Source organism: Eurytemora carolleeae, unplaced genomic scaffold (assembly GCF_000591075.1).
Source record: "Eurytemora carolleeae unplaced genomic scaffold, Eaff_2.0 scaffold697, whole genome shotgun sequence".
Taxonomy (NCBI): Eukaryota; Metazoa; Arthropoda; class Copepoda; order Calanoida; family Temoridae; genus Eurytemora; species Eurytemora carolleeae.
In genome coordinates, this window is record NW_019396609.1 from 97,910 (window position 1) to 118,354 (window position 20,445).

At 31.2% G+C, this 20,445-nt stretch overlaps 1 protein-coding gene across 2 annotated transcripts in view; it reads left to right on the plus strand.

Annotated features, from left to right (window-relative positions):
* The window catches only part of LOC111706238 (uncharacterized), a 131,560-nt gene that overhangs the window by 92,952 nt on the left and 18,163 nt on the right, over window positions 1-20,445 (plus strand). For both annotated transcript variants that reach the window (XM_023479059.1, XM_023479060.1), the window contains exons 62-65: window positions 11,980-12,059; window positions 13,833-14,919; window positions 17,068-17,125; window positions 17,472-17,525. In XM_023479059.1, coding sequence (XP_023334827.1) covers window positions 11,980-12,059; window positions 13,833-14,919; window positions 17,068-17,125; window positions 17,472-17,525 — 1,279 coding nt within the window. The remainder of the gene's footprint in view (window positions 1-11,979; window positions 12,060-13,832; window positions 14,920-17,067; window positions 17,126-17,471; window positions 17,526-20,445) is intronic.

Consider the following 20,445-nt stretch of genomic DNA (forward strand, 5'->3'; position numbering starts at 1 on the left):
GAGAGTTTAAAGTTTTTGATGTTAACTTGAACTTTTAAATAATTTTGAAAAAAAAAATTTTGTCGCTCCTCCCTCAATTTACACCTAAGCGTGATTAAAAATATTTAAATCTTAAAAAAGATATTAAAAGAAATCACCCTGTTTAAAAAGTTCAAACCTTAAAGAAACTGTATGCATAATTTTGAGTGACCCTCCATGCAAAGATGGCAATGCCAGATTTACAACGGTTCCTTTAAAAGCTTTGTTTGATCAAGTATGAATTCGATATCAATGTTTTTGTTTCAATTTACACTGTTTATTTTCTTTTGCGGTGTCTTTGCGAAAGTGACTAGCGCATTATTTGGGCTAAAAGAAGCAATGGAGAAACTTACAGAAACTATGGTTTTAGGGTGCTTCGCGCCCATCTTCTATTTCAACCTTTAATTGTGACTTTATCTGTGAGCATCTTCACTTTGTACAATATAAAACAAAAATAAAAAAAGTTTGCGGATTTCAAAATATTTTTTTGCGCATTTTCAAAATTTTACAAAAATAAAAACTCTTAAACACAAATTTTTAAAATTTGATCATTCATAAACCTTCCCCCTGGGTTACGTGAGGACCCACACATAGTTGTACTACAGTTAGGATGAAATCCAAACTGCAATTTATCCAGTGATGAATTGCAGTTTGGATTTCAACCTAACTGTAGTACAACTATGTGTTCCTGGGCCGTATCCTCGGTAATTGATTACTATAATCAAGCTGGCCGGCCAGTTTATGCATGCGCTATAGGATCTATCCAAAGCGTTTAATCTTGTATCTTGAAATAAATTGTTCGCCGAGTTATTGGAAAGAAACATTTCAGTTTTATCTCTAAGATGTCTCATACATATATATAAGAACCAAACTTGCAATGTGAAATGGACTGATTCTCTATCCCATGGTTTTCAAGTAACAAACGGAGTAAGACAAGGAGCGGTTAGTTCTCCGATATTATTCTGCATCTATATAAATGATTTGATAAAACAGTTGAGATTATCTACGATTGGTTGTCAAATAAAAGGTATATACCTTGGAATATGGGTTTATGCTGATGACATAATTCTTCTGTCCCCAAGTAGGAATGGGTTACAGGAAATGATAAATATATGTGAGAAATTTGCACTAAATCGTAAATTGAAGTTTAGTACAAACTTGGACATAAACAAATCCAAGACTAAATGTGTTATTTTCAATAAATCTAATATTGATAGTAATAATGTATGTCCGATTATTCTAAATGGTGTCCCATTACCATATGTAGATGAATATAAACATCTTGGAAATCTATTTTAATCCGATAATTCGATGACCAGAGATTGTAATTTGAAACGTGCTAAGTTTATATCAAGAACTCACTCTTTGAATCAAGAATTTCATTTTTCTGAACCTACAATGGTTGTTAAGCTTTATAACATATATGCATCTAGTCTACATGGTTCCAACTTATGGAATTTGTTTTGTGTTAACACTGTAAAATTGTATACTTCTTGGAATACTGCTATTCGTATTTTATTTGGTTTGACACGACAAACTCATAGATATTTTATTGACCAAATTTCTGAGCAAATTCATTTAAAAACTATGTTGTGTAGCCGATTTGTATCATTTTGCGAATCTATGTGTAAAAGTCGCAAGCTCAGCATCCGACTATTGTTTAATATATGAAAAAATGACCAAAGAACAAAATTATGTAAGAATTTATCTAATATTGCAAATGAAACCTATGTAGATAAACTGTCCTTGAACAAGTCTCTAGTAAAGTCAAACATGATTTACGCGAATCCGGCTGAAAATGCGTGGAGAATTCCACTGTTAAAAGATTTACTATTAATCCGGTCAAATCCAAATGTTTTAGAAGGATTTAACTATGATGAAATAGATGTAACTATTGATGATATATGTAAAAACTAACTAAGTTTTTATTTTTTTTTATTTTATTTTATTGTTTTCGACTATATATTAATTCTATATTTTTTATGTTATATATCTCATTTCTAGTTGATTTTAAATTGTACCATTATAACTGTGTGCGAATAAATAGAATAGAATTAAAAGAAATTACCCTGTTTAAAGAGTTCAAACCTTAAAGAAACTGTATGCATAATTTTGAGTGACCCTCCATACAAAGATGGCAATGCCAGATTTACTACGGTTCCTTTAAAAGCTTTGTATGATCAAGTATGAATTCAATATCAATGTTTTTGTTTCAATTTACACTGTTTATTTCTTTTGAGGTTTCTTTGCGACACTGACGAGCGCATTATTTTGGCTAAAAGAAGCAATTGATAAACTTAGAGAAACTATTTCAACTTTTAATTGTTACTTTATCTGTGAGCATCTTCTCTTTGTACAATATAAAACAAAAACAAAAAAAGTTTTCAAAATTTTTTTTTGCACATTTTCAAAATTTTACAAAAATAAAAAACTTTTTAACACAAATTTTTAAAATTTTGATCATTCATAAACTCTCCCCCTGGGTTACGTGAGGTCCCACACAAAATATAAAACTAGAACTAAAAGGAAAAGGAAAGGAAAGTATAAGGAAAGTTACTAACTACTTTTAGAAATAAAAATTAAATATTAATTTGTAATGTTAAAAAAAAGTAAAAAAAAAAGCTTTATGGAGTGTGAAAAAGATATAGGTTCTATGAAAAACGGGCATTTTTAAGCATCTTTTTAATTCGCGCTGATTTTTGACATCCTTTATGTTTGATTATATTTTTACTCTTATTAATCTTTTTATTCTTTTCTTTATAAAACAAACACCAAGACACCCAAGCTAAATTTATTTATAGATAAAAACTTTTTCAGTCAGAAAAATGACGACATTTTCCACATTGTTGATCAGAGTAAAGTTTTAAGGGTGCAATTGTAAATCGGACATTGCCATCAGTGCATGGAGGGGCTTTGGAAATTGCGCTTACAGTCCCTTTAAAATGTAAAAGAATCAACCAGAATTAAAATACAAAATCCTTCCAATGTAAAAACTATTTCCGGTTGAATTTGAAAAGTGGGAGATATTCGGATGAAATAAAAGATTTGACAAATTTCCCTCTCATCTAGAAGCAGTCAGATCATATATTTTAGGATACATTTCATTTCTTCTCAGGTTTATATATATCCAGGGTTATCTATAAAGGATGAGACCGAAGACACACCAAAATAAACGGTATGTTTTCAGATTTGCTTAGGTCTCATCATATTGATAAACAATTGGTTCTTTTGGCCAAATTATTAAGTTAACTATTTATATTATTATAAAGATTTCTTCACACACAAGGATATAAACACAAATCTAAATGGTGTAGTTTAAATTTGTTTAAATAATTTTTTGAAAATACAGCTTTCCAAAAGAAAAGAGAAAAATAAGCAAAATTATGCATCAAATAGAGAACATTGATCATTACTCATTACATAACATATTTATCATTTCAGTCATATCAATTATTCATCGAATCCTTCAACATATAAATTATTCGTTCTTTTATATTAAAGTTCTTGTAAAACCGAAGCTTTCCATGCATGTTCCAATGGGACATCAAAATATTTCATTTGTTTCTTAACTAACATTTTACTAAGATCAGAAAGATTTACAGAACAATCAATTTGCAATAGAAAATAAATTTCTGCCAAGAACTGTGTTAAGGTCATTTTTACATAAATTAGAAAGAAATCTAATGCAAAGCTTAGAACTTGCTTCAATAGTCTCATAGAAAGACACAAATTTGCTAGCTAACATAGCGTATCCCTAAATAGCGTATACATTAAAAAGAATTCTAATAGCAGTATTCCATGGTGTATACCATTTTGAAACACATTGGGAACTCAAGTCCAAATATTTATATTTTTATGTCTTCGTCTGTCTGTGAGCGTAATTTTAGAAATCTAAAAAATCACGAAAAAACTGAATGTAATGTTTTAATTTGCTTGATTTGATTCTAAAAAATCGATAATTTTCTAATTATAGAAATTACAAATAAAAACGTCAATAACACACACAATCAGATCTCTTTTAGAGAGCAATTTCTTTATTGTATACAACATATTTTTTTCTTCATAATATATGTAACGTACAAAGATATTTTATACTATTTTATGCTAATTTTCAGAAAACTGTTTTCTATAAAATGATGTTACAGGGCCAAAAGGCTATATAGCACAAATGTGTGAAGTACACCTGCAGTATGGAAACAGTACAACAAAATGGCCGTTTTACACTTTTTTTTGAGTAAATTCCATTCTATATATAATCTATTCTCTTTAGTGTTGCGCCAAATGGAAGCATCGCACGTACACATTTTACTTCCACGACCCAGCTTCTAAAATTCAAAACTTTAAACTAAGGCACTTTTTCAAGTAATTTAAAAATATTATTGAGGCTTTATAACGCTAACCCCTTTTTTTGGGTCACCTTGTAGAAAATTCAAGCTATGAACTCTGTTAAATAAAATAATAATAATAAGTTTGAAATATCAAAGGTTTACAACATCAGAATATAAAGATATTTGGGGGGTTCAACTCAATATGCAATATTAAAGTGTACAGCATTAAATTCATAAAATGGTGGACAAAAAAGATGGGAGCAATGGGGGGCCGATCACTGTGGCTAGAATGGGCAAGGGGACCGAGCTCTGCGGCTAAGACAGACTTGGGAAATTCAACAGTTGGAATTTTTCGTACTTGGGAAAATACCATTTGGAAGTAGCCGCTTTGGAAAAATACCAAACACCATTAAGAATATTGCAATAGACATGATACATAACAATTGTGCAGTTTATACTTAATAAGTTGTTTATCGAGAGTTGCAAAAATAACAATGCTCAGATCTCGTCTTCCTTCTCCCCAGTTTTTCGGGTCCCACTGTATGATCTGGTGTTAAAGACTGGAGACTTGACTACTGCAAGATGAAATAGAAAATTTCCAATTAAGTTCCAACACTGGATCCTGGATATGGACGGAATATTAAGATGGAATTCAAGAACATTGTTATTTTGAGTTCTAAAACTCATTCTTGAGAATTTCACATTGGGAATATTAACATTGTGAAACGGTTAAACTCTTTTTAGGATTTAAAACTGTTCGATAAACATAAAACACATGAAATATGGATAGATTTCAAATATATACACAGACCCATTGTTGCGTTAATTTTCAAAATACTGAGCTGGAATTAGGGTTTCCACGAAACAGTAGATTTTCTTCTGCAACAGTTTCGTGTTTTTGCACGAAATGACTTTATTTGAACAAAATTTCGCATCAAAACCATATCAATACGAAACCCGTTTTGAACTTAATTACGCAAGAAAAAATAATTTCGGTCATAATTTTTCAGGATTTTCGCCTGAACACATGGTCAAATTTTTTTGCACAAAATCAGGCAATCGGCATGATAACGAAAAATTGAAGCTTTTGTAAAAGATGTGAATTAGTTTAAGTAAAAAACGATTCTCTCATTTCTTCAGTATTTTATTTATGAACAATAACCACATTATTAATTATCCTATTCATGGTATAGAAACTGATAAAGTTTTGTTTACTTTTTTAATAAAATTTGTCATGATAAATATGTTTTATCTCAATAAATTTTTGAAATTTTTCTAAAATTTCAACGGTTTGAATCTTTTAGATAATATACGAATACAATGATATGTTATATGACAAATTCAAGAACTTTTTTGAGCTTGGTCGGGTAGCAGCGATTATATTTTAGAGTTTTAGAGATATTGAGATAAAGATTTACTTTAGTGCTCAAGGTAAACATTTTAATGGGAAATGCTACCCCACGCGCGCGCATCTAATTTAAAGAATTGGTTATTCGCAGACACATTAAACTACAGTTACACTTGCACAGTGCATATGTTCTCTTATACAGTACATATGCACACTTACATAATACATAGGTACACTTATACAGTTCCTGTTCGTACTTACAATTTTTGTTAATATAATTTTGTAAGAAGAAATAGCCTTATTAGTGTAAAGTAATGAAGCGTTCATTAGGACAGGCTAATTTTGTAATAAAACAAGAAAATGAGATAAAAGAAATACACATTCTAAATTGGAAAATAGGGTAAGAAAAAAAAGTATCGGGAAAAAAACCTGGACATAGAAACTATAATGGTAAATAGTCCTAGTTTTCTGAAGTCCCAAGTAAAATGTTACTGGAAATACAGTCCTGCCAATGTGAGGGCTGCCAATAAAGTCTCAGGAAATATGATTGCAGTCCTAATCAGGAAAAAAGTCTTAAATCTTGTAAAAATGAGGTCAAGTCTGAGACGTTTTATAAAAAGACTTTTTTTCTAATATTGAATATATCTAGGGATGTTTTTGATATCAATTGCCCCTTTTTTGCATGGTTGTAAACATTATATACATGCATTTTCTACTATAATCGGACTTTTTTTCGGGAACGTGCATGTATAATATAGTTACTGGAACTAGAAAAAAAGTCCTAGAAAATAAATGGAAGGAATTTTGTTGGCGGTCACCACGGAATTGTAGGATCTAAAGAGGCTGTGAACGAATTTTTGTATTATATTATTCAGAGGGTTACATGCCTCATTCACATTGGTACCTTTAAAGTATATATATCTAACCAGCAATCAAGATCGATGATTCTGTAGGGTTTTTATCTGGAAAAAAACCCTGAAAATTTTCTTTTTATCTCTGTTGCTTAAATCCATACTTTATATAGAAACCACAAGAGAAAATTTTTAATTTTGTTTCGAAAAACATGAAAATCTTCATAATTGTTACTTAACCCTATTCCTGCTGGGGGGAGGGGTCAATTTGACCCCCCCCCCCTGTACTTTTCCTACATACCCAAAGCCCTCCCTTTAGGCCTAAAACCGGGCTTTAATGCAAACTGCCTGAATGACTGCTTTTTCCTGTAACAAACTAAATCTTTGTTTTGACCCACTTCCACTTGTCAGAATTTGATAAAATTTAGCTTTGTGGAAACGAATTGCACAAGTTTTGCGAAATTTTTTTTGCAAACAACCTGTTAAAGGAAATTTTCACATTTTTAGTTTTTCTTGATTAAAAATCAGATTATTTAAAATTTTGCAAATTTTTTGGCGGATTCTAGAAGTAGAGCACAAGAGCTTTCCAGTGATTTATCATTTGCCATATTTAGACATCAAACATGGGATTTAGAGGGGGGGGTCAAATTGACCCCCCCCCCCAGCATATCCTGGTTTTCAAGTACCCCAGCAGAGATAGCTGGTTAAACATTGGTTTATAGGTGTCCTTGTAATTCTGATATGCATTGGAGACAGGAGAGTCACTTGAAATACTCCTACGGTCCCTGGTATTTTTGAATAAAACAAAGAATGAAAATTACTTTATTATTTTTCTATTTCTCCTTCTTTATTGTTAATGTTGATTCTTCACACATGTTTAGAAATTCCACTTTGAAATGCAAATATTTGAATTCACATTTTCTTAGGATGCTTTTTTGTGAATGTTCATGGTTAGGCTCTCTTTATAAGAGATGACATATCCTTTTTATTCCATTTTATTGTTCAAGTTATTGTGTTATGGTTTTCTACATTTAAAATTTTTAAACAGAAAAGGTATCTTTTTTTCTATAAATAAAAAAACAGATGCACTTTTTTCTTTATTGGCAAAAGCATTACCATTTTTAATTTTATATACTCCCCCCCCCAACCCCCTCCATTCGGGATTCTTCGGAATGAATAATCTCTTCTTGTTGGCAATGATTACCGGATTCCTGTCCAAAATATAAAGAAGCTTCTTGGCACACTGTAGCGAGGGAGGGGGTGCAGGGCCACTCAGCCCCTCGATATGACCTTCGGAGCCTCATGATAAGCAGAATGACCTTCAAGTCATCGACGGTTTTCCGGGGCTTGGAGGTGATACTGCACGTATAAGGAGGCTCCGGAGTTAATTTTGTTGGGCTCATGGCATCTCTGAACTGACCTCCCCCCCCCCCTCTTGTAGCTTCACGAAAAGAAATAAATAAAACTTTTATACACAGGCATTTACAAAATTTACACGCTTCCATGCGGAAATTTGTTGGCATTTGGCGAAACACTCAGCCTATAATATGTGTGGGCTACAAAGAAAATAAGACCGAGTTTGTAAAGTAAATCAAAAGGCCAGGTTATCCAGGAAATACTAAGGCAATTTTCCTTTTGAAAGTGCTAAATTTTAACGATTTCCTTCATTATCTTTGATGAAATCCGCAAGTCAGTTTCTAAGAAAATCCATTGTTGAAAATAATCAATGTTCAGCTAGAGAAACTGAAATCAAAGATACTTTACCCATCTTTTATTCAAAACCAATATTTATAAGGTATCATTATACTTTTTTCTATACATATTTTTCTATATGTATGAAACAAACATAGCCAGATCGGAATAGGGTTAAAGACAAAGTATTCAAAATTATATTTTTAAAGCAGCATTTTGAACCTTATGTATGAAAAAGTAGATTTTATGAATTAATTGGAGAGTTTATTTTGGATATGTATATAAATATTCATATGCTAGGATTTGTAGGTCTGTTTAAAAACATTTTAAAAATTAATAAATGTCAATATTTTTCTTGACTATATTTTTGGAAAGGTTTATAAGTTGCCATGTTGGCTGGATCGGTTCAGGCGTTTTTTTCGTTTATTGGATTAAAAAGACACAGATAGACTAGAAAAGTATATTTTTAGATATGAAAGAGGTCTTCAACACATAATTAAATTTTAATTGTATCAACATGATGTTTTATGCGTTGCAATCTTCATAATACTGATTTTTTGTAATCTTTTAGATCTATACATATATGAATCAGCCTTTGTAGATTTAGCTGATTCAGTTTATTTCTAGCTTTATCCGATGAATCAGAACCGTAATGAAAATAATACAGCTCTGAAAGAGAATCATTAGTGGTTCTTATACTGCTTACTTTACTGCTTACCCAACTAAAAACTGATTAGAGTTAATGAAAAATATCAAAATATATATCTGTATAAGTTTTCATTTTTATTTTGTATCATTAAGAAATTTTATATGAAAGCAGGGTAAAATATTTATATTCTATATATATCTAAATAAAAGTGCATTAAACCGGATTTAACTATCTGAAACCATAATAATTCAATCTATTTATTAGTTTTTGCTTGACTGGGTGTACGCGTTTTTCGAATTATAAGTTTTCAAGAAATAAAAGAGAAGCTTTATTAATTAACAGCTTTTCTTGACATCTCAGTTTATGTGTATCCATGCGCGCTGTTAAACAGCTTTATATAAATTAAAAATGAAATCGGAAGTCGTCTCCATTGTATTGGTAAAATCGCCTAACTGAACTCAAGAAAGGTTTACGAACGCTGATATATTTTGCCAGAAAAAAATGATAATTTTTTTATTTTAGAAATCTATCATTGTTTACTGAAGAAAAATCTGAAATTCTGTTAGTTTACAATTACAAAGAGAAAATGTCTTGAAAAGCAACATTTCAATGCCCTGAAAGCCTATTTTTTTTGAAAAAAAACTCATCTCTTTCCTTATCCCCCCACAACCACCCCTCTCCTATAAAATCTGTAAAAATGTATTCTCTTGGAATTTATGGAAGGAAGTCCCGCTGAAATTGCTTTTATTAAACTTATAAAATTCCGGGATAAAACTAAGGTTCTTTCAAGTATGTATAATCTGCTAAATTTCTAAAATATATTTATGGCTAAACTCACACACCCTCACAACCCCACTCCCAAAAAAACCCAACTAAGCCTTTTTTTATGACAAAACAATGTTTTGTAATATCCAATTTTACAGTTTACAGTTGGAAAGAATCCTTAATATTAGGAAACAGATAATATAAATTTTGTAAGTCGACTCAGTTGTCTCGTCCTTTGTGGGCACCTGTACACTGTACAGTGTACGCTGTACAGTGTACACTGTACATTGTACAGTGTACAGTGTACGCTGTACAGTGTACAGTGTACAATGTAGACGTAATTTGTAGGGTGACTTTTGTTAAATGATGCACACTGTACATTGTACAGTGTACAGTGTACGCTGTACAGCATACACTGTACATTGTACAGTGTACACTGTACATTGTACAGTGTACACTGTACAATGTACAGTGTACAATGTAGACGTAATTTGTAGGGTGACTTTTATTAAATGAAGTACACTGTACATTGTACAGTGTACACTGTACATTGTACAATTGTACACTGTACAATGTAGACGTAATTTGTAGGGTGACTTTTGTTAAATGATGTACACTGTACATTGTACAGTGTACACTGTACAATGTACAGTGTACACTGTACATTGTACAGTGTACAGTGTACGCTGTACAGCGTACACTGTACATTGTACAGTGTACACTGTACAATGTACAGTGTACAATGTAGACGTAATTTGTAGGGTGACTTTTGTTAAATGATGTACACTGTACATTGTACAGTGTACACTGTGTACACTGTGTACGTTGTACAGTGTACACTGTACAATGTATTGTACAGTGTACACTGTACAAATCACAAATTTACTATGTATACAAAAGTCACCCTACAAATTACGTCTAAAAGAATCAGAATTTGANACTGTACAATGTACAGTGTACATCATTTAACAAAAGTCACCCTACAAATTACGTCTAAAAGAATCAGAATTTGATTATGTTTTACTACAACAATATAATTTGATTCATTTCACTAATATCAAAAAAAATGTTTAACATGTCTTTGCATTTTGTATTCAATACTCCTAGTACCTGACTAAGCATTTCTAAAAAAAGATTTGAAATCCTTCAAACTTCTGTTTCAGTTTAAGAGAAAACACTAGTTTTGCCAACCAAACTAATGATAAAGAAAGACAGATTTTTACAAAATGTTAAGTTGCATTTTCTTTCAAAATGTTTATGACAGTGAAAAGAGACGAGAAAATTGCGTTGCAATTGGTTTCTGCTCTTCGTTTTCTTGGATCTCATTTCAAAATCCATTTGAAATAAAAAGAATACAATGTTATGATGCAGTCTACTTAAACTCTAAATGGCTGGTGCTTTAACTTTTTTTTGTCAAAAACTAAATAATTTAATTTTACATTTTTCCACTCTGTCCTCGAATTGTTTGGCTTTGATCATGTATTGTAACTCCAGTCCATACCTTTACCTTAAAGGTTCTACATAAATTCAGATGCCTCAGCCTTTATAGGAATAACGTATATAAAAAGAGAAATTAAACTCATTTCTTAACTATTTAGTATAGAGTTTGGTTTTTCTGCATCAAAAACTTGTAACTATAAAGGAAATAAGTCTTGCCACAAACTCAAATGTTCTTATCCCTATATTGTTGCAACCTGATGGTGTAAACCTTTGTATATTTCAATCTTAGATTATTTGATCTAGAAATATCTAAAATCTACAACATTAAGTTGCAAAAATATGGGGATAGAAAAAAACAGTTTTTGGCAAAGACTCAATTTCCTTAGCATCTCATCAAATATGGGATAATAGTATTAAACATAATTGATTAAATTAATATCCAATATATTAGTTTAACTTTTTATTTGAACAGCAACTTTCAGAATATTTAAAAGATATACAAAGCAAATAAGCTGAAAAGTCAGTTCATGCAATTATGTTAAGTTATCTATGTGTACTTCGTTTTACATCGAACGTTTTGATAGTATTCTAACCGACCTATCCACTATCCACTATAGGCACTTTTAATTTGATGATAAAAATTAAACCTTTTCATATTTTCCATTCTAGTGACTAATTCATCCCTGAACAAAGCTCCCTTCAACCCTTGACTGGGCCAGTGCGTACGATTACCATGCTGGATATTGAATTAAGATCAGACTAATCAGATTTACAAGAACTCTATATCAAGCATTGATCTCAATATCCACAATACAATTGATTTCCTGCAGCACTGGTGAATCCGACTCAGAAATCCTCGATCTTCTTATTTATTCGTATTTTGTTTAGGAGATGTCTATTCTTCCCATTGATCCATTCGCTTTCCATCATCCGTACTTACACATGGCAACTAGAGAGTTTACGTACAGGTAATGTACAAGTTATATCCGTACTTACATATGGCAACTAGAGAGTTCCATTTCTAGACTGACATCTCACGGCCACTTATTGCATTTAGGGGTTAGATTTTACAACTTTTACAGAAATACTCCAATTTTCAACATAAAACATAATGTTTATGAATATTTTATTTTTAAAGATTTTGCATTTCCTATTCAAAGGATCCTTAAATATCCCTGAATACAGATGTCTCCTGATTGGTCGTGTACAGTACTTGTACACAATAGAACATGCTGTAGAATATCATATATCATAGGTGTTAATCGATCTCTGTAACTCTCTTATCTCTGGGTAGAGCTAGTACAGTCAGGGGCTGTATGATTAAATCTGAGAAACGTTGTATATACAGTACAGTGTAAACATTTAAAACAATATACAGAGATATATACAGCTTAAACTCTAAAATCAAAATCCTTAAAATTGCAAATAGCAAATATTTGCAACTAATACTAGGTCAAATACTCAAAGTTTGAATTATTTTCTTTAACCCTATTTGGCCTGGGGGGGGGGGTCAATCTCAAATTTTCTGGCTTTTCTAACTTACACATGCCCCTCACTTAAGGCTAAAAGCTAGGCTTTTATACCTACTGCCTGAGTCCTCAGGCATACTGCCTAAATGCCTTAGTTTACCTAAACCAGACTAAATTTATATTTTGTCATACTTCCAGTCATTTGATTTCAACATTTTATAGCTCTTTGAAAAGCCTAAAACAAAAGGAAGCAGATTGCATAATTTTTGCAAAGAAATTTGGACAGATTTTTGCACTTATGCATTTAAGGGGGAATTTATACATTTTCAATTTTATTTGAATACATATTTAGGTTTTAGGATTTAGGATTTAGGCTTTTTTGCTTAGTAACTAGATTTCGCAATAAATATTTGATTTGCCATTTTTTATGCAGATTATTGAGGTAGAGCCCAAGGGCTTTCCAAAAACGAATCAAACGTTATAGATTTGTATCAAAATAGGAAAATAGAGGGGCAGCCAGTCAGTAAACCAGACGTCAGGCTAAATAGGGTTAAGCTACTTATATGAAGAATTTACGTCATCAGAGGTTAAAGAGGAAGGAATTATACATTTGTTGCTCTTGGTGTGTTATCAGGTTGTTTCCATAGAGAATAGAATATATAGAGAGGAATTAAAAGAATCTCTCGGTATGAATTTTTTCAGTCCCTTTCAGCCTGAAAGGGAGTTCAAAGTATACAAATCATGTAAATGTTCACAAATTATATGCAGTAGAGTACATTAATACAGTATGTTCCCTAGACTATCCATTTCAATTTCGAATTTTTTAAACTGTTAAATAAACTTTATAATGAATTTGGTGAATAAAAACATCATTTGATTTATAGTTATAACGGAAAATCATCGTTTGTAAAGTGGAAGGCATAGAGTCTATGTGAAATGATCATTGGTAAATTATGAAACCAGCCTATTCCATAATTTGGTTTTCTTTTAATAATAATTTTAGATTTTCTGTAAAATGATATTCCAGGGCCCAAAAGGTTATATAGCATAAATATGTGAATTACACCTGCAGAATGGAAACAGTACAACAAAATGGCCGTTTTACACTTTTTCCCAGTAAATTCCTCTCTATATATTCTATTCTCTTTGGTTATTTCCCATATCACGCTCACCTAAGCTTTTAGTGTGCACTGCAGTGAGTTGCAGTACATTGGCCGAAGAAATAGTGGGATTTAGTGGAGGATAAAATTGGCAATCTTGTTTTTTTTTCAGTGCCTGGTACCTGGTAATTCTTACTAGTTCTCTTGAGCCCGGAAAACCGGAAACGGATGAATCCAACCCTTTCCCTGAAACCCTAGACGTATACAACTATCCAGATCTTACAGCTAGCAGAATCTCTATCCATAAAGAGCAGAAACCTGATCCAAAACTGGAAAAATCCGGTTTAAAACATCATCCACAACTGGAATTATCCGGTTCAAGTCCTCATCAACCTGGTTCAAAACCTCATCCACAACTGGAAATATCCGGTTCAAAACCTAATCCACAACTGGAAATATCCGGTTCAAGACCTCATCTACAAATGGAACGAACTGGTTTAAAACTTCATCCACAACTGGAAAATTCCAGTTCAAGATCTCATTCTAAACAGGAACAGACCAGTTCAAAACCTAATCCACAACTGGAATTATCCAGTTCAAGATCTAATTCTAAACTGGAACGAAACAGTTCTAAATCTCATCCTGAACTGGAACAAGCTGGTTCAAAACCTTATCCAAACCTTGAGCTTTCTAGTTCAAAACCTCCCCAACTCAATCCAAAACTGAAGCTATCTGGACTACAATTATCAACAACTACTACTCGATCCTTACCCCCCTCCTCGCCAATTCTAATTCAACCACTCCAACCTTCCTCTAATGCTTCAGTTGAAACTACATCATCATCAAATTATGTCCCTTCAAACCCTAGGGTTCAAACTACACCATCAAATGATATCCCTTCAAACCCTTCAGTTCAAACTGCACCGTCAAATGATATCCCGTCAAACTCTTGGGTTCAAACTACACCGTCAAATGATATCCCTTCAAACCCTTGGGTTCAAACTACACCATCAAATACTATTCTATCAAACCCTTCAGTTCAAACTTCTACATCCAATTCTAAAAGGGGAACGAAAACTGTTAAACAATCAATGTCAACCAAATCAGCGAAATCGGACGAAATCCACGAAATATCAGCAAACAACCATGCTAGCTCGATAGAGGTTGATGAGCCAATGATAAGTGAAGAGATTCAATATGAAGATGAAAGGGTGGATGTGAGTCAAAATAATGCTGAGCATCCTGTAACCGGATTAAAGGAAAATATCAAAATATATGATCTTTTTCAGCCAAACAAGTGTATATGGTATTTATTCAAGGTGATTATCGATAAAACTCATTGATATATCACATTTATTTAACCCTAAACAGACTGGGGGAGACGTTAGACACCCCCCCCCATTCTTTTTTTTACCCTAGCTTTCTCATTTTTGACACAATCACCGTAAAACTTTTATTCTTTTAACAAATAGAAATTTAAAGGTTTTTTTTGTAAATTTTTTTTTAACTGCATAGGGTAGCGTATAGGGCGGTAAAAAGTCCGGAAAAATAAATGTTGATTTTGATTTTGAAAAATTAATATTTGTTTTAAACAAAAAAAATATTTTTACATTTTTCGACCTATTTTGGCATTTTTTACAACCCTCCCTAGCACCAAAACTATAAAAGTTACCGATCTATTTTTTTTCAATGAGCTGGCCTTGAAAAATTGGGTTATGGACACGCATTTCAACCCTAAACCAATTCTCTAAAGACTTTTTCGCGGACGGGGGCAAGGGACGTCCCCCCAACGCCCCCCCCCCCAGTCTAAACATAGATTCAGACCACCCAGCCTTCATAGGGTTAATTAGATCACTATCAAGGAGAAAGTCCATATTACACAGTTTTAGATAACTTATTCCCAAATAGATTATAGTACAATAGATAGCAACGAAGAATTTAAGCACTCTCAGTACAGTTGTATTCTTACGTCACAAGTGTCAATTCAGTTTTTGTTTCCGACCAAAATTATCACAATAGTATCTTACAGTAAAATAAGTGCAATTTTATGTGTTCTTTATTTTCTGTGTTTACAATTTTGTATTTAATCTCGGAAAACATGTCAACTAATGACTGAAAATTTCGTTTTCCTTGTTACATTCGTTACATTCGACACTTTTTACGTCGTGCATAATTGATCCATTTCTATGTCGCCACTTATCGTATACTTGAATCTATTGCGTATTCCAAACCTAAATTAATATTTCAGTTTCCACGCAAAGTCTGAAAATAGTATCACAATCCTGGAAAGTGACAAATATTTTTCTTTGGCATATTTTTTACTGCAAACACTGTTTTATTTTATTTCTTTATTGGTAATATTTATCCAATAAAATGTGTTTAAAAAGTAGTAAACCAACCAAGTATCATGATATTCTGTTTAAAAAGTAGTAAACCAACCAAGTATCATGATATTCTGTATAAAAAGTATTAAACCAACCAAGTATCATAATATTCTGTTTAAAAAGTAGTAAACTAACCAAGTATCATGATATTCTGTTTAAAAAGTAGTAAATCAACCAAGTATCATGATATTCTGTTTAAAAAGTAGTTAACCAACCAAGTATCATGACATTCTGTTTAAAAAGTAGTAAACCAACCAAGTATCATGATATTTTGTTGGTGCAGTTTAAGGTTAGGCTGAGGAAATTAATAAAAAAAAATTTTAAAACTAAATATTTTTTATTTTCGTAAGGTTATTTCGGTTAACAAAATTTACATGTAATTATTAACAGAGTTACTATATACGAAAAAGCAATTGTTTTACAAAAATTTATATTAGCTATAACTTTATAGCTAGTAGCTCGGTAAAAATGTTCAAGAGATGCTATGAAGATTTTACGAGGGGTTTAAGATTGTGCGAAAAGAGTTTTACATCTAGAAGTGAGTTATAGCATATAGTAATCTAAATAGTTAGTAAGGTTCAAGACAAAACGATAGGTTTACAAGGTTTAATAAGAATTAGACCTTTGTCCGATATTTAAAAAGAAAACTTTGAAATCGTAAAACATCTAGAAAACAATTAATTACCTTTTATAATAAAGGCTCATTTTGTGTCTAAAATGTTTATTTAAAAGAAGATTTATATGTTAAAAATAACTGTCTAACCTTACTGCAAAATCTTTAGAAAATAGCATTCAGGATGTAAACGTGAAATGAGTTAGTTGGTTAGTTGGTTAGTTGGTTAGTTGGTTAGTTGGTTAGTTGGTTAGTTGGTTAGTTGGTTAGTTGGTTAGTTGGTTAGTTGGTTAGTTGGTTAGTTGGTTAGTTGGTTAGTTGGAAAAACCAGCTCTTCGATTTGAATATCATGGAAAACTTAAATAACCTTTTTTAAAGCAAAAAAATATTTTGAATTTCCCCTTGTTCAGAGTTTATCAATTGTACCACCAAACATGACTGAGACAGAATTCTCCAGAATAATGATAGGTAAATCTGCCAATTATCATTTTTTTCATTATTATCATTTTTTTACATATAATCTTTCCTTAATGATAATAATATCATCATAATTATTGTAAGAATCGGTGATTTATGATTTTCATAATTATTATATATGGATAAAATCTTATAATTGTTTTTATTATTATTATTAATATGATTTATTTATTCGNTATTAATATGATTCTTATTCATTTCATTATTATTATTATTATTATTATCGTCATTATTATTTTACTTATATATTCATCATTAAAATAAATAGCATTATCACTATTTTGTGTTATTCTTATGTTTTAAATATTTTTTGTACACTTTATCATAATTATCCTAGGTGCACTTTGTAAAAGCCTAAAACTATCTCTCAGTTCAGTGCAAGTGAATTCAGGTAATATATCTTTAAAATTCATGTTATGCAAATGTTGACTATTTGCATATTTGCAATATGTGTTTTTTAAGATTTTTCAGGAAAAATAGGTTGAAAAACTTAAATCCTTTTTTTCAAATAGAATTGTGTAAACATTTTAAATATATCGATGTTAAACTTTTGATATATTACCAAAAAGCTAATGTTATTATCCTGTCCGTACAATGCACACACAATTAATCGTTTCCCACTATTTTCATATATCTTATCGAAAGAAAAATCAGTTGATAGAAATTAACTTAATGGGACTGTGCAGACGTAATCGTACAAAGAATTGAACGGTAGATTCGTGACGATGTCCTTTTTACCTTTTCACCTTGAGTATAGGGTTGTTAATCGTTTTTAAAAACGATCAAAAAAACTATAGTTTTTCGTTTTTATTTTATTTTTTCTTTAAACGATCGTTTTTGAAAACGAACCACTTATTTTGAATTTTCAAAAAACAAAAAAAAAATGATTGATTTTTTAAAAAATGAAAAACTATCAATTTTTAAAAAGAAAAACAATAGTTTTGAGAACGATCATTTCGTTTTAATGTTTTCTGCGTCGTTTTAAAAACGAACAGATCCATCCCAATTTGAATATCTCACAGCAACCTGAAAATCTCAGGTTTGCTGTTGTTATAATTATTTAATTTTGATTTTGCATTTTTTTATAAATATAATTGATAATATTATTACCTTTAATTCATATTGTCCGTATACCTTCACCAGTACTTCAGCCAACGGCAGTGCAGTGTACTGGTCATATGATTTCCGTCTGTACCATGTGACAACAATACTGCATTGTCATTGGCTGAAGTTATTTTGACGTAATACGGACTATACGACTATATGTAATAATATTATCAATTATAATGTCCGTTTTGGTAGAATTTTGACACAGTTTTATGTCAATTTCTCGAGACAGGAACATAAGATAGATATATTATAAGTATCGTTTAAACCCTCAGATTCTCAGGTTTTATCCTATACCCCCTTTCATTTTCTCTTTATAATTTTTCCTGTTAAGCATCTAATTTGTAATAACCAAACCTCTAAAACACGCTTAAATTGGTTAAGTTTAAGTCAACAGATGAGATAATTAGGCTGTGTAGTGTGTATACAACGTAAAAAGGCTCCGCGAGGAACATAATAATAGCGTTCAACAAACCACTTGATCGACATTAGCGGGCAAGAAAATTTACTGTGATGATATATTGAAATTTAAAATAAATGGATTTGACGCCACAAAGAAAACCTTAATGAACACACTTTGTTTATGTACAAACATAGACTTAGCAATCGGAACGTATTAACGTGAACATATTCAGTTTTCAAAAAACATAAAATTCTAAATACATTCTTTATCGGGGNGGGCCTTACTCAGAAAATCTCTCTGGATACTGACTATTTTCTATTTTACTCTATTTTTAATCCGCTCGTTAGCTCTAAACCTAAACAGTTCTTAAGGAGATAACATTTTTTAACATTTTTTTAGGTTTATATTTCATTACTTTAAATGCTCTTTACTCAATACTTATGACTGAGAAAAAAAACCTTTTTTATAAAGGAATTGAGTCTTTGTAACAAACTCTGGTATTCTAATCCCATATATTTTCAACCCACCTTTGATATTTTAAACTATGAATTATGTTAGATAAAATGATCCAAGTTTGAAATATCAAAGGTTTACACCAACCAGTTGCAGAGATATATGGATTAAAAAATTTGAGTTTGTGGCAAAAACTCATTTTCTTTATTTCAAAAAAAGTTATCATTCATACAGTGATGACCGTAAAACTGTGGAATAATGCTCGTCTTCTTCATGCCATATTTGAATGTTCTGTTACAAAAGATTTTATACTATGTAACAATCAACTATACTAATAATAACAAATCATCCACAGGATTCTGGTTACCACCGTATCACTATATTACCACTCTTCTACATTCAAAATTTCTTGAATTCTATGTTGAAATTTTCTAGAAACGTTTAAATTTTTAAAATATCAAAGTTTTTGTAAAACTGAACAAAGAATAAAGTTTTAATGTATCCACGCCGAATAATTTTAGGAATTTGAAACTTTACTGAAAATCGAAAAACTCTAATTCAAGATGATAGTAATGATGGCTTAATTGTTATTCTATTATAATGTATAAAAAGTATAAACGCAAAAAATACTAAAACATTTGAAATAAAATAAAAGTTCTGATTGATGATGGGAATTGAATATATACAGGTGTACACAGAACGGATGCTACTTCAGCGACGACTGTACGGAATTTACACTGTCTGTTTTCTGATATTCATGATTTCCTGCAACTAAAGTCTTATTTCTTTTCTTTGTGAATTCATTAAGTAAGCCACAGTATTAACCCTATCCCTGCTGGGGTACTTGACAACCAGGATATGCCGGGGGCCCCCTCTAAATCCCATTTTTTATGTCCAAATATGACAAATGATACATCATTAGAAAGCTCTTGTGCTCTACTTTTAGAATCTTGAAAAAAATTTGCAAATTTGCAAAAATTGATTTTTTTATCGCAAAATCCAGTTATGTAGTAAAAATGTTTGCAAAAAAAAATTTGTCCAAAAAATGAAAACTTATACATTTTTGAAAAGCCCTTGATCATGCCATTTCAAATATGCAAAAAATTTTGCAAAATTTTAAATGACCTGATTTTTAATCAAGAAAAACTAAAAATGTGCAAATTTCCTTTGACAGGTTGTTTGCAAAAAATTTGCAATTTTTTTCGCAAAACTTGTGCAATCCGTTTCCTTATGTCATAGGCTTTCCAAAAAGCTAAATTTTATCAAAATCTGACAAGTGTAAGTGGGTCAAAACAAAGATTTAGTTTGCTACAGGCAAAAGCAGTCATTCAGGCAGTGTGCCTGAGGA